Source organism: Mixia osmundae (genome assembly GCF_000708205.1).
Source record: "Mixia osmundae IAM 14324 unplaced genomic scaffold scaffold_8, whole genome shotgun sequence".
NCBI lineage: Eukaryota > Fungi > Basidiomycota > Mixiomycetes > Mixiales > Mixiaceae > Mixia > Mixia osmundae.
The window spans coordinates 430,267-443,471 of NW_014575556.1; the positions used below are offsets into that span (position 1 = coordinate 430,267).

The 13,205-nt window shown below is 56.0% G+C and overlaps 6 protein-coding genes across 6 annotated transcripts in view; 3 read left to right on the plus strand and 3 right to left on the minus strand.

The window, feature by feature from the left end:
- The window catches only part of L969DRAFT_52083 (uncharacterized protein), a gene marked incomplete at both ends in the record, with an annotated part of 1,103 nt that extends 736 nt beyond the window's left edge, over positions 1-367 (minus strand). Inside the window, one exon of the mRNA XM_014711121.1 lies at positions 15-367. Within this exon, the coding sequence (XP_014566607.1) occupies positions 15-367 (353 nt within the window). The remainder of the gene's footprint in view (positions 1-14) is intronic.
- A 1,622-nt stretch (positions 368-1,989) lies between these two features.
- L969DRAFT_51735 (uncharacterized protein) lies at positions 1,990-6,347 on the minus strand (the record flags this gene model as incomplete). Its single annotated transcript, XM_014711122.1, has 4 exons — positions 1,990-2,418; positions 2,481-2,746; positions 2,789-4,909; positions 4,967-6,347. The coding sequence occupies 4 exons, from the start codon at positions 6,345-6,347 to the stop codon at positions 1,990-1,992; spliced, it is 4,197 nt and encodes a 1,398-aa protein (XP_014566608.1).
- An 872-nt stretch (positions 6,348-7,219) lies between these two features.
- Positions 7,220-9,075, plus strand: L969DRAFT_628147 (uncharacterized protein; the record flags this gene model as incomplete). The annotated part of the gene is made up of 9 exons (XM_014711123.1): positions 7,220-7,255; positions 7,320-7,347; positions 7,408-7,447; positions 7,517-7,559; positions 7,613-7,693; positions 7,753-8,159; positions 8,211-8,280; positions 8,331-8,553; positions 8,607-9,075. 9 exons carry the CDS (start codon positions 7,220-7,222, stop codon positions 8,645-8,647), a joined length of 969 nt encoding a protein of 322 aa, XP_014566609.1. The 3' UTR covers positions 8,648-9,075.
- L969DRAFT_89284 (uncharacterized protein) lies at positions 8,625-9,811 on the minus strand. Its single transcript, XM_014711124.1, has 2 exons — positions 9,415-9,811; positions 8,625-9,356 (listed from the first exon to the last, which is right to left on the minus strand). The coding sequence occupies exons 1-2, from the start codon at positions 9,642-9,644 to the stop codon at positions 8,690-8,692; spliced, it is 897 nt and encodes a 298-aa protein (XP_014566610.1). The 5' UTR covers positions 9,645-9,811; the 3' UTR covers positions 8,625-8,689.
- Positions 9,767-10,386, plus strand: L969DRAFT_95872 (uncharacterized protein; the record flags this gene model as incomplete). Its single annotated transcript, XM_014711125.1, has 4 exons — positions 9,767-9,832; positions 9,888-9,990; positions 10,049-10,155; positions 10,207-10,386. The coding sequence occupies 4 exons, from the start codon at positions 9,767-9,769 to the stop codon at positions 10,384-10,386; spliced, it is 456 nt and encodes a 151-aa protein (XP_014566611.1).
- L969DRAFT_564655 (uncharacterized protein) lies at positions 10,077-11,507 on the plus strand. The gene is made up of 4 exons (XM_014711126.1): positions 10,077-10,155; positions 10,207-10,764; positions 10,817-10,914; positions 10,967-11,507. The coding sequence occupies exons 2-4, from the start codon at positions 10,458-10,460 to the stop codon at positions 11,051-11,053; spliced, it is 492 nt and encodes a 163-aa protein (XP_014566612.1). The 5' UTR covers positions 10,077-10,155; positions 10,207-10,457; the 3' UTR covers positions 11,054-11,507.
- Positions 11,508-13,205: the final 1,698 nt, after the last annotated feature.

A 13,205-nucleotide genomic window follows, 5' to 3' on the forward strand; every position in this document is an offset into this window, starting at 1 on the left:
GGTCGAGAGTGGACGAGACAGGCTGACCGGGCGCGACGCGGAAAAGATCTACATGTCTCTGGAAAGCGTCATTGCGTCGTTCACTGGCCGTGTAGTAGCGTCCGTAGCGCTCTTCGCGAGCATGCCAGTAAATGCGCGTGTGCTTGGCTGGGTGCCTAGTGAGTCGTGTTGCAGCTGTCGCGGACTTGAAGCATTCGCGGCAAAACCCTCCGACGAAGCCGTGAGGCAGGCGCGAATCAAGTCTGGCGAAAATGGGTGGATCGCACGGCCTCTGACATCCCGTGCAATAGCGTGAGAGCTGGCCAATCGCGATCTCGCGCCAAGTCTGATGATTCTCCCGGCGGAGTGCACGCGGGTTTGGTAGCATGCTTAGCCAGATGAGGTCGTCCTGCGCAAGTTGTCTGAGGTGTACGCAGGCTTGCGATAGAGCCACAGCNTCGCGTACGTCGGCTTTGCCAGCTTCGACGAAAATATGTCGCAACATCTCTACAGGGAGACGAAACAAAGGTGCTGCCTGCAAGGCGCGCTTGAAGCCGGCTGTGGCGACTGTGGCTGCTGATATTGACATAAGCGAGCTAGCTTGCGCTGTAGGGCCGGAAGAGGTCATATCGACCAAGAGCGAGCGTCCTGTGCGGTAGTCGTCAAGACTTAGTCCGAGGTTTCGCTGATCTCCCCAGTCATCATAAGCGCTGCCGTGTCGTTCGCGACGCTGCCGTACAGGCGGAAAAGGAGATACGTCGAGGAACGGCGGCCAAGCACGCACGTAATACGCCATCGCTCAGCCTTGCGCCTCGAAAGTCGATCTGGTCGCAGTCGCTGTGACTGATCTCAGGTGTCGGGTTGGGATGCTCGATGGGTTCGCTCACTCAAGTACGACATATCATACTTGTCGCGTACTGGTCCAGCAAAGTAGGTATGGATGTGTTGTTGCGCGAGTCAGCCTAAGCCTTGACAGATGCGGCGGCTGATGGCGCGACTTTTGGGGAACGCGCCGAGGTCGCACACCTTCGTGATCGATATGATCCCCTCGAAGCGGTGTAGCTGTAGCCGGGAACGGGAGTGAATATTGAAGCCACATGGAGCCATTGCGTCATCATCATGGTCGCCGATAGGGTGCTGCTGCGTCGGCGGGTTGCACCGAATGACCGTCCATGCATTCAGTGTCGCAGCTGGCCGCGATGCTGAATGCGATGCTCAAGGCGCGAGATGCGTATGCGCTAGGGCGACAGCATTGAGAAGAGGTCGCTGGATCGTTGAGCATCGAACGAGCGCACACAGTCTCCGGACGGATACGATCGCACGACACAGTCATTGGCAGCTAGCGAGCGACCGAGCCAGATTCGACTTGAAGGCCATCGTCAAGGCTACATCGATGCAGCTCATTGACCGATGCAAACAGCAGGAAGACGAATGCATGGTGGAGACTCGACGAGAAGCTCACGTCTTCAGAATTTGTCCGCGCCGGCGCAAATCGCCGACACGGCACGCACCACAAGCCAAGGCTGACCGCTGCGCGAGAGCTTGTTCAGTCCACAAGGTGACGGTCTGGCGTTTGCAACAACGGCAGATCCCCGCTCTACAGCTACCTCACATAAGTCGGCCGCATCCGTCCTCTCGTACTCTTGCCACCGTCATCGATCAGTTGATTTTCCAGGGAAACTGTCCTTTACGCTACACATGCTTCTGCAGTCATCTCCAGACACAGCGTCAACTCGATGCGGCGACCATCTCCATTACCAGCTCGTGGCGCGAGAACTGCACTGACCAGCGACCACTCGCCGTGTTGAGTGTCCTGCCCGCCGATTACCTAGACCTGTACCACAGAGAGAATGGGACTCTGTGCACGATGGCCTCGCATTGGGCTATCTATCCAACTGAGCATATACTTTTACATCGCTGCATTCGTGACAATTCGCTCGCTGCTCGCACTTTCGCTCTCGTCTTAGGCGAAAGGATTAACAGCGATGACCTAGGGGGCGGAGCTGACTGTCAGCCTTTGCACGGATTCGAGAGTAGAATGCATACCTTGATCACCGGTGGCGACTTCTGTACGTCGGCCGTGACGATGACGAGGACCTCCTGAAGGTCACGCACAGTCTGGGTAAAGTGACCGGATGGAGTAGCTTCGAGAGCGTCGAACACGAATCGTTGCTCTGAGCGCGACTTGTCATGCTGTCGGGAATCGATCGCAGTCGCTGGATCGCTGTGCTGAGCATGACTGCTGTCTTCGTCGAACAGATCGTGCTCGGATGATCGTTGGCCGTTACTGACATGCATATTCGTCGTATGGTAGGCTGCCTGATCGCGGAGCATCTGCAGATGAGCATCTGCAGAGTGTTCTGCCAGCCATTTGACGACATCTACTCCTCGCTTCCAGTACAGTGTCAGCGAATTCTCTCGTGGTTCGTGCACGTGGTTCTGCCGAGCGAGCAGCAGGCAATTAGCATGATGAGTCAACATCGAGCACTGTCAAAGCTTACGTCAATAGGCATCTGATCGATGTGCACACGCTTCTCGATGCCAAACTCGGGCACGAAGACGTCAAACGCCTGATCAAGGACAGCGACGACGTTAGCTGGTCGGACGACTGGGCCGTACTTTTGCGTGAGCTCCGAGATCAGCATGCACAGGTAGAGATGCTGCGAGGCTTCTTGTGCGGATTTGGCCGCGCTTCGCTTGACGTTGCATTGTTGAGCAATTTGGCCCACGCCTTCTGCATCGACGCCAAACTTGATGTCGGCTGTTGCTACATTGGACGGGCGAGAAGAGATCAGTCAGGCCTAGGGACACAGAAGAGCGATGTGCTCACCACCCAAAAGGACTGCTTCTAGCTGGCGATGGACGAGCACGTCGGCGTAGCGTCTGATCGGCGATGTAAAATGCGTGTACAGCTCAACGTTGAGTGCATAATGGAGATACTTAGAGATGTCGAGAAGACCAGTGCAAAAGTATTCGGCCTGCTTCATGGTCTTGACGACTAGCAGTTGCGTCAGCAAATGACTGGCAGCGTCTTTGTCTTTTATGGCGTCAAAGCTGCGTTGCAGTGCACCAGCGCTGCTCGTGTCAAGCGTAAGACCCATTGCCTCCACTTTCGCCTCAAAGGCTGTAAGGCGACGCTCTACTGGACCTTCATGGCGGCGACAGAGTGCTTGCTCAGGCAGACCATTTGCCACCTTGATTGCGACTGAGGTATTGGCGAGCAGCATGAACTCCTCGATAAGCTCGTTCGAGGCGCGTCTGACAATGGCGTCGCAGTCAACCGGCGAGCCTCGATCGTCAAGCGCGAAGTAGAGCTTGATGTTGTCCACACGGAGCGAGCCCTGATCTGAGCGTCTAGCTCGGAGCTTTTGCGCAAGAGTATCGAGCAGTCTGATGCTCTCTTCAACCTCGCTCCGAGACTTGCCATTGGAGATCTTTGCATCGTCTGGCAGCGGACGGCCTTCGATGACCTCTTGGGCGAAGCTGTAGGCAAGCTGACTGCAGGAGCGAATGACGGTCTTGCCGAACCAAGTGTTGATCACTTTGCCATCGGGGGTCAAGTTGAGCACGACGCTGAATGTCAGCTTGTCCTCGTTTGCGCGGAGACTGCACAAAGTCTCGCTGAGCGCAGCTGGTAGCATGGGTATGACCTTCTGGACCAGGTAGACAGATGTTGCTCGTCTACGGGCTTCGCGGTCGAGTGCAGTATTTGGCTTGACGTAATGACTCACATCGGCGATATGGATACCGACCTCGAAATTGCCATCCTCGAGCTGACGGATGTGAACGGCGTCGTCCAGATCTTTTGCTGTAATAGGATCGATCGTGAAGACTGTCTCCTGACGATAGTCTTTGCGAGCATCACACTCTGCTTCCGAGATGGTAGGCACAGGCGGCAGACATTTGAGCACGACTTCAGCAAAGGGCTCTGCGGCCACATTGTTGTCGGCGAGGATGGCTTGCGTCTCGGTCTCGATATCACCGATTGGACCGAGTTCGTTTACGAGTGTGCCGAAGGGATGAAGCGAGGTAATAGGCCAACGTTTGATGCAGGCCACAAATAGTCGAGACGAGTAGGCATCAGGGTTGGCGCAGAAGTCTTCTGGAACGTCACTGACAGGGATGGCGACTAAAGGCACGCGCTTATCAGTCGGCTTGAACCAACAGATCTTGGGCTTCTCCTTCTGACGATGATCATCCCGAACATCTATACCATCTCGTTCGCGCTTCTCAGCGTCTTGCTTCTCCTTCGTCGCAGCAGATGAGGGTCGCAAGAGCCCGAGCTGTCCAGAGAAGAGCTGACCAGGCTGCCTGGAGATAACGGCGACGACGTGGCCTGCATAAGTCGGCTTATGTTCGTCTGTTACCTCATCGTCCTCGAATAGCGTCAAGCCTTGTCCTTCTACCTCGACGTCATCCTTCTTTTTCTCGTGACGACGCATCGTTTGAGCAGCGCGCGGATCGTATGACGTTGCCTCTTCTTTCTTTCGCTTCTTGTCCTCCTTTTCCTTTTTGCTGCCCCAGACCTCATCAACATCGAGCAGCTCGACGGCGACGGTATCAGACTCCAGTGCGCGATTGCGATCCTTTGAACCGCAAATATAGATATCCGACTCGAGTCCCTCGGCAGTAACATATGCATCCGAGCGATTGCGCTTATTGACACGGAGGACACCGATGACGAGCTTCCCGGTCGCGAGCAGAGGCGGGATGGACGCCTGGGGCAGGTAGGGTGCAAAGAGCGACTTGCGCTGTGACGAGCCGTGCGATGGTGCAGGTGCTGGACTGCCGAAATGCGCCTGACTGAACGAGGGTACTTTCGCATGACCGGCTGTGGCGCGGTACTTGCTCAACTCGGCCAGCTCGTACTGAGCTTGTGCTAGGTCGTTGGCAGGGAGGGGAGCGTTGTTCTGAATCTGATGACTCGAATCTGGGTGGGCTCTCATGTCAGTTGCGCGTCAGGCGACATCAGTGCAGCGAAGCTCACTCGTTCCCCATCCTTGCAGATTACCGACGCTGCCTCTTCTGACATGCGTTGCATAATTCTGTCCGACAGCAGGCATCGGCAGCTCGACATCACCGCCGCCGATGGCGGATTCTTCGAGATATCGAGGCGTGTTGCCGGGAAAATGGAATGCCCCCATCGAGCCCACTGAACTTTGCGATGTGTGACCTGCACCATTTGCAACGGTTCCAGTCGCAGGTCGGCTAGCGAGGTTGGCGCTATGGCGCCTGCCGTGACCAGTGCGATTCGTCGAGAGACTCTGACCTGCGCCGATGCTACCCATTGCGCCTGCGCCGAAGGAGGCCGCTGGCGAGGCAGCAAAATTAGACGCAGCCGTACCAGTGACTTGCTGACTCTGATGCCGACGATGGCTTCCATGAAGAGGAGCTGGTCCGCGCGGTTGTGCGGACGCGCTGCCCGTCGGGACTTGGCCGCCAGAGATGGCAACATCGCCGAAGCGGGCGATCAGTGCGTCTTGCTGTGCTCTGAGATTTTCGAGCTGGGCTGTAATGGCCATCTGCTCTGCGACGAGATCATTCACGCTTTCGGAAGGCGGAGCCTGCGCGAGCACAGGCGGCGGTGCGGCGCGACCGTTCTGGCCCATCAGCGCAACTTGCATCTGCGATAGCAAGTTCGATTGCATCTCGATCATTTGGGTAGGCGACAGTGTGCCCATAGCCTGCATGTTCTGGAGCTGTTGGAGTTGCTGGAAGTGATTCTGGAGCTGCTGCTGCTGATGGAACTGTTGCTGCATCTCTGCATACTCGCCAGCGGATGCATGTGCAGGTATCTGATGCGCAAGCTCGGCAATACCATCGTATTGCGAGCCGTGCGACGGTGTGATGGTAGTGGACTTGAAATGACCCGTGACCGGCGTCAGGAGAACTTCCCGATCGACTTCTTCCAGCGAATGTAAGCCGGGTTGAAAGCCACCTGCACTCGGGTTGAGCGTAGACTGATTGGCCAGAACCGGTTCGGGAGGTGGGTTTGCAATCTGCGCGGTAGAGTACAAGGTCTGATTGTCGGTCGTACGACTGTAGCGTGAAGTAGACGGAGCAGAGCCGATGCTAGATGTCGAACCTGCACCTTTGCGGTGACCAGGCACGGCATGATTGGCGCGATTTTTGGCTGGGCTGGCGCTAGCTGAAGCATTGGAAGCAGTCGAGGCGTTCTTGCGGTGCCGTGAGTCCGTCTGGCCATCTGAAGTCTGCCGGAGATCGGAAAGGATGTCTTGTATCTTGCGCTCGCCTTCCGAAGCCGGCTCCTGGCCTGGCAATGCGGCATTGGCAGGAGCGGGCGAAGGCGGTCCGGAGCGCTTGCCGGTCGGGCGACGATTGCCTTGACCGCTTCCTTTGCGGGTCATAGAAGGCGAGGAGGGTGCCGAGCCACGCCCGCCACCGGATGATCTGGTCGTGTTGGGAGTGTTGGTTGCCGAATCAGAGGGCGTGGAAGAAAAAGTTCTTGAAGCTGCAGGCGAACTCGTGCGAGAAGCGCGGCCGCCACTGTTTGATCGAATTGAGGCCGGTCGACCGCCCGTCTGTGACGAGGGAGTGTTCACGTCTGCAGGCAGCCCAGCCGTCTTGGTTGTAGGCGATGAGGCCATGCGAATGCGTTGTGATCGGCAGCAACGATGCGAGCTTTTAAGGTCGGGTCACGAGGGATGAGCACGTCGATGCGCGATCGAAAGGGGGTTTGAAGCTTACCCGCTTGACTCGTGGGAGATGTTGGATAGCTGAGCCACCCGAAGGTCGGACTACGCGCGTAAAAGCAGAGCGATGAAGGGTCGAGTCGTTACTGCGGCGAGAGCTCGCGAAAGACGTAGCAGTGGGATTTCAGTGCCGTCGGCGGTGTCGTCAGTGGCTCGAGACCAGAGCAGAGGGAGGAGTGGTGTGCTGATGATTTGCGGTGGTCTCAGGAGAGCAGAAAGCGACCTTGTCAGGCGTCGTTCCTCACAGGCACCGAACCTTTTGTAAGGCTCGTAGGGCCCAGCAAGCGACGAATAGACGCCTTCAGACTGTCAGTGAGGTAGCCATACGTCAGATGCTTGCCATGCTGGCGCAGATGAGCGCACCTTGACTCTTCTATATGCTCAAATCGGCCGGTCTGCTGTCCAGGCCACGGCGCTGGTGTCGCGTCGCGCGTGCGTCGGAGACAAATCAGTAATTGTCGGAATATCAACGCCAGGCTGCTCGTCATCGACGTTGCAGGTCAGGGACGATAAGCAAATCAACGACAATGACGGCACTTGACTCTCTGAAGAAGTATACTACGGTGCGCACGGATGGACTGCATCCGTCCCTTTGCGTCTGCTGAACGGGCGAGGACGTTGGGACAGGTTGTCTCTGACTCGGGTGACTTTGCGAGTGAGTGCCGGCCTCGACCGTCTCGTCCCTCCTTGGCCTGACAGGCAATTCGACTTGTAGGCATCTCGCAGTACAAGCCCCAAGATGCTACGACGAACCCGTGAGTCTGTTCGAATACGGCAAATCCTCGGAACTGACGAACTGGCTCTTTGACGTTTGACCTGCTCAGCTCACTCATCCTCGCCGCTACTAAGAAGCCAGAGTATGCAAAGGTGCGTGCACGATCTGCTTCGTCTATTCGTATTGAGCTCATGGCTTGTGTTAGCTCATGGACGTCGCGGTCGACTACGCTAAGCAGCACGGTGGCGATAAGGATACTCAAGTGGACGCTGCCATTGACCGTCTGGTATGCCTTCCAACGATGAGCGATTAGTCAAGGCTGACGTGTTGCTTCCCTCTGTACAGCTTGTCGAGTTCGGCAAGGAGATTCTGGCCCTGATCCCAGGCCGAGTGTCGACAGAGGTCGACGCTCGCTTCTCCTTTGACAAGGATGCGACGATCAAGAAAGCGCTGCACATCATTGACCTGTACAAAGAGATTGGCATCTCCAAAGACCGTGTGCTCATCAAGATTGCGTCTACTTGGGAGGGCATCCAAGCCGCTCGCGAACTCGAGTCAAAGCACGACATTCACTGCAACTTGACGCTCTTGTTTGGATTTGCCCAGGCCGTCGCTTGCGCAGAGGCCAAGGTCACTCTCATTTCGCCGTTCGTCGGTCGCATTCTCGATTATTACAAGTCAGCCAAGCCCGATGGTGACTATGACGGTGCCAAAGATCCCGGTGTCGTCTCGGTCAAGAAGATCTACAATTAGTCTGTCTCTCTCGGCTTCTGCTCAACTTCGTGCTGATACGCAATCAACAGCTACAAGCAACATGGCTACAAGACTATCGTCATGGGCGCCTCTTTCCGATCAGTCGACGAGATCAAGCAGGCAAGTCGACTCGTGTGCCCCATTCGCTCAAGACTTATCCCCTGATACAGCTCGCTGGATGTGACTTCTTGACGATCGCGCCTGCATTGCTCGAAAAGCTCAAGGCTGAAAAGGGCGACATTGAGGAGAAGCTCAACGCATCCAAAGCGTCGAGTTCTGACCCGATCGAGAAGGTCTCCTTCGTCGACAACGAGCCCGAGTTCCGATGGGAGCTCTTGCAAGACGACATGGCCTTCACAAAGCTGCACGAGGGCATCAAGAAGTTTGCAGAGGGTCAGCTTTCGCTTCGGCTACTTCTCGTTGCACACTCATTTCCCGTTCCACAGACGCGGTCACGCTCAAGGGGATCTTGTCGGAAAAGCTATAGAGTCCGATCAAAGTACCTACAACAACGAATGCAAATGCTATCTCATGATCCGATGAGGTCCTGAAGCTGCTTCCATACTATTCGGCGATTCTCAGGCGATTCGACCCAAGGATTGAGCTTGAGCTCTTTGAGTCTGTTGTTGAGATACCTCGGGCCTTCTCTGGCTTGCTCGCTCGCTGCAAGGTAGACCGGTACATCTGAGAAGTACTCTGGCGTGCTCGCTACCGTCCTTGATAGTATAGGGCGCAAGAGCTTCGCGAGCTGCACAATTGGCATTGGGAAGCCTTGGTTTGATAGCGCATCGGTGAGTACGAAGCCCGGGAAGACATGGAACCAGGCCAAGCTGGGATACTGGTTTGATCCTTCCTCTGTTATGACATCAAGCAAGACCGAATCCCTATTGCCGGAGCCAATGAGATTGCCACCGGCTTTCTTTCTCTGTATATCGTCGCCATCAAAGTCCCTGACACCCGAGCCGGGAGCACCGACACAGACGACGGAAGAATTGAGCTTGCCTGCTTTTGCAAGCAGATAGGGCAAGCCGAAGCGAGAGAGACATTGCACGGTAAAATGAAACTCGTTACCCTCCTTGGTGAGGGATTGTCGACCATTGGGCGGGCCGCCCTGTGTCTGTACCAAGAAATCTACACCAGCTGATCCGGCTCTGGTCTCGATCTCCTGTGCAGCTGCTCGGATGCCCGTCACGAGACTGAGCCGATAAAGCAATATGAGCGGCCCAAGTCGCGTCAGACGGACTGAGAGCGTACCTCAGATCAGCCTGGACGAATCCATGGCTGCCCTTTGAATTGGCTCGAGCGCATTGAGATACGACTTGTTCGCCACGTTCTTTCGATCTGCCGACGATGAGTACGGAAGCGCCGAGTTGGGCGAATCGGATGGCAGTTGCCGCTCCGATTCCTTGCGTACCGCCTGAAACGACGGCGGTCTTGCTGCTCAGGTTGAGTGTCGCATTGGTTGCCTTTGCGATGGCTGCCATTGGGGGGAATGAAACGGCCGCTGGAGCGCTCAGGTGTAGTGGTCGATCTAGCGGGTCAGCCAGGTCTGCCAAAGCGCGTCATCAATGTCATCTCGAGGAGACCAACTATTGAAGAAGCCGTCATGTCTGTGCCTGTCGATCAACTCACCGTCGAACAACTTGCCTCTGTCAGACAGCAGCTAGACCAAGTAAGCGGACCGTTCACCTTGCTCGCGAATCGCTAGAAGTTTTGGAATTCTGCAGGAGATTCAGCATCTCACTCAGTCTTTTGCTGCGCTCAAGCAAGCGGAAGCCAAGTTTAAAAGCTGCAAAGAAGCCTTGGAGTCTGTCAATGCCAACGCAGCAGGTTTGTGATTGGCACCCAATCCTTGAGCTGAACGCTCAAGTAGAGCGCTGGCCCTCAGAGAAAGACATCTTGGTGCCTCTTACGAGCTCACTCTATGTGTCCGGAAAACTCAGCGATACCTCGAACGTCATCGTAGACGTAGGTACAGGCTACTTCGTCGAAAAGGCGCGCTCCGTTGGTCTTCAAGACGCCATCTAGCTGACGAGAATCATGCAGTCTGTCAAAGAAGCTCGAATTTTTTACAACAGCAAGGCGATGGCATTGCGCAAAAACCTCGAAGAGATACAGCCGACGATCGAACAGAAAGAAGAGAACAGACAGCTCGTCATCAATCTGCATCAGCAAAAGCTGATTTGGCAACGACAGCAAGCCGCCAAACAGGAGTCATCCTCATGAGGCGGCGCAAGTCGTCGCCATAGCGTTTTGCCCTTGCCTAATGGGCTACACATTTGCATCGCGGATCTGGTATGGTGATCAAGTACGCTAACATCGTGATGGCCCTGCTCTTGCTCGCGGTCGGCATCTGCACTGCTCTTGTCACACCGCAAGCCGATGCGAACACATTGGCTACACGCCAGTCGAAGTTGCTCACAGCTCCCGCTGATCAGATCTGTGCGCTGACCAGATCTGTAATTTCCAATGGCATCATTGCTGGCGTTCAATCCCTAGGCTTCAATGGCAGCGCTTACACAAGCTGCGACGTCATCGGTTCATACGCGGTGCTGAGCTTTGACACTGCTCTACCTGTAGGCGCTGGCAGGACCGGCTTGATTCGCAAGTCTACCTTGTTCCCCGCCGCTAGTCTCAGGCCTGACGGATCTCACAGTGACGTCCCGCCGGATTCACCTTCCCTTGAAAGCGCTTGTCCATGCTTGTCCAGAGCAGCACACGCGGCGAGATCACAGGCCTCAACGCGATGAAATCGTCAGTTGTCACTCCGATCATGCTTGCACCTTCTGAAGCTGTTCGCCAACAGATTCGTCTCCGTCTCATACCTTATCTGCGGTGGCAAGACCATCCCAGTCCTCAAGTAGCCGCTGCGATTGCAGACATAGACATGTAGCTCCCATGAAGCCGTTCCTTTGTCTCGCATCGCATGATAGCTCGCGCGATCCGGAAAGACACAATGGGATCCTCAATGCTCCAACCAAGGTGCTGAATATGCGCATGCATGCACGAGCGACGATCGCCCGACACGAATGATTGTGTTCGCGCAGCTACACATCTGCAAAGGCACCAGTGATCCCGTGATGAGCTGACCTCGGGACCCTTGAAGATATGTGACGAATGCAATCAGGACTACCTCGGGCTCACTGATGCTGTTCGTGTCAATGAAGTGACGCATCCAGAGGAGGAACCTGAGAGTTCACAAAGGCGACCTCGTAGGGCAGAGTTTGCCAGAAATCGTTAAAATCTGAGCAGACCCCAGAGCCATTTTCGGGATATCGAAAGAAAGGTCTTGCCATGCCGTGACTGCGATACATTGCTACTGGATTGCATGATTCGGACAACTCTGCGACGCTCGAGAGAGATCAGACCTTCGTAGATCTTGATAAGCAACGGAGCGGAAGGTGCCGTGTCTTCAGCTAGCAAGAAGCTTGAGCAAGCTCTCGCTCAGCGGTCAGCCTTGGCCTGTGGTGCGTGCCGTGTCGGCGATTTGCGCCGGCGCGGACAGATTCTGAAGACGTGAGCTTCTCGTCGAGTCTCCACCATGCATTGGTCTTTCTGCTGTTTGCATCGGTCAATGAGCTGCATCGATGTAGCCTTGACGATGGCCTCCAAGTCAAGTCTGGCTCGATCGCTCGCTAGCTGCCAATGACTGTGTCATGCGATCGTATCCGTCCGGAGACTGTGTGCCCTCGTTCGATGCTCAACGACCCAGCGACCTCTTCTCAATGCTGTCGCCCTAGCGCATACGCATCTCGCGCCTTGAGCATCGCATTCAGCATCGCGGGCAGCTGCGACACTGAATGCATGGACGGTCATTCGGTGCAACACGCCGACGCAGCAGCACCCTATCGGCGACCATGATGATGACGCAATGGCTCCATGTGGCTTCAATATTCACTCCCATTCCCGGCTACAGCTACACCGCTTCGAGAGGATCATGTCGATCACGAAGGTGTGCGACCTCGGCGCGTTCCCCAAAAGTCGCGCCATCAGCCGCCGCATCTGTCAAGGCTTAGGCAGACTCGCGCAACGACACATCCATACCTACTTTGCTGGACCAGTACGCGACAAGTATGGCATGCCGGACTTGAGTGAGCGAACCCATCGAGCATCCCGGCCCGACACCTGAGATCAGTCACTGCGACTGCGACCAGATCGACTTTCGAGGCGCAAGGCTGAGCGATGGCGTATTACGTGCGTGCAGCGCCGCCGTTCTTCGACGTATCTCCCCTTCCGCCTGTACGGCAGCGTCGCGAACGACACGGCAGCGCTTATGATGACTGGGGAGATGAGCGAAACCTCGGACTAAGTCTTGACGACTACCGCACAGGACGCTCGCTCTTGGTCGACATAACCTCCTCCAGCCCTACAGCGCAAGCTAGCTCGCTTATGTCAATATCAGCAGCCACAGTCGCCACAGCCGGCTTCGAGCGCGCCTTGCAGGCAGCGCCTTTGTTTCGTCTTCCTGCAGAGATGTTGCGACATATTTTCGTCGAAGCTGGCAAAGCCGACGTACGCGACGCTGTGGCTCTATCGCAAGCCTGCGTACACCTCAGACAACTTGCGCAGGACGACCTCATCTGGCTAAGCATGCTACCANACCCGCGTGCACTCCGCCNGGAGAATCATCAGACTTGGCGCGAGATCGCGATTGGCCAGCTCTCACGCTATTGCACGGGATGTCAGAGGCCGTGCAATCCACCCATCTTCGCCAGGCTTGATTCGCGCCTTCCTCACGGCTTCGTCGGAGGGTTTTGCCGCGAATGCTTCAACTCCGCGACAGCTGCAACACAACTCACTAGGCGTCCAGCCGAGCACACGCGCATTTACTGGCTTGCTCGCGAAGAGCGCTACGGACGCTGCTACACGGCCAGTGAACGACGCAATGACGCTTTCCAGAGACATGTAGATCTTTTCCGCGTCGCGCCCGGTCAGCCTGTCTCGTCCACTCTCGACCANACTGACCGTTGGGCAGAGCTCTGGCATGTCAATATAATGAAGCCATCAGACATGCCTTCCTGGTGCAGTCTGCCTTTTCAACGCCT

Bases quoted from the DNA above. Each gene is read 5' to 3' on its own strand.
- L969DRAFT_89284 (XM_014711124.1), bottom strand. From the start codon at position 9,644: ATGGCAGCCATCGCAAAGGCAACCAATGCGACACTCAACCTGAGCAGC. The intron at 9,357-9,414 runs GTACGCTCTCAG...TTATCGGCTCAG, and splicing joins TTCGTCCAGGCTGATCTGAG to TCTCGTGACGGGCATCCGAG.
- L969DRAFT_564655 (XM_014711126.1), top strand. From the start codon at position 10,458: ATGGTGATCAAGTACGCTAACATCGTGATGGCCCTGCTCTTGCTCGCG. The intron at 10,765-10,816 runs GCAAGTCTACCT...CGGATCTCACAG, and splicing joins TGGCAGGACCGGCTTGATTC to TGACGTCCCGCCGGATTCAC. The intron at 10,915-10,966 runs GTCAGTTGTCAC...GTTCGCCAACAG, and splicing joins GGCCTCAACGCGATGAAATC to ATTCGTCTCCGTCTCATACC.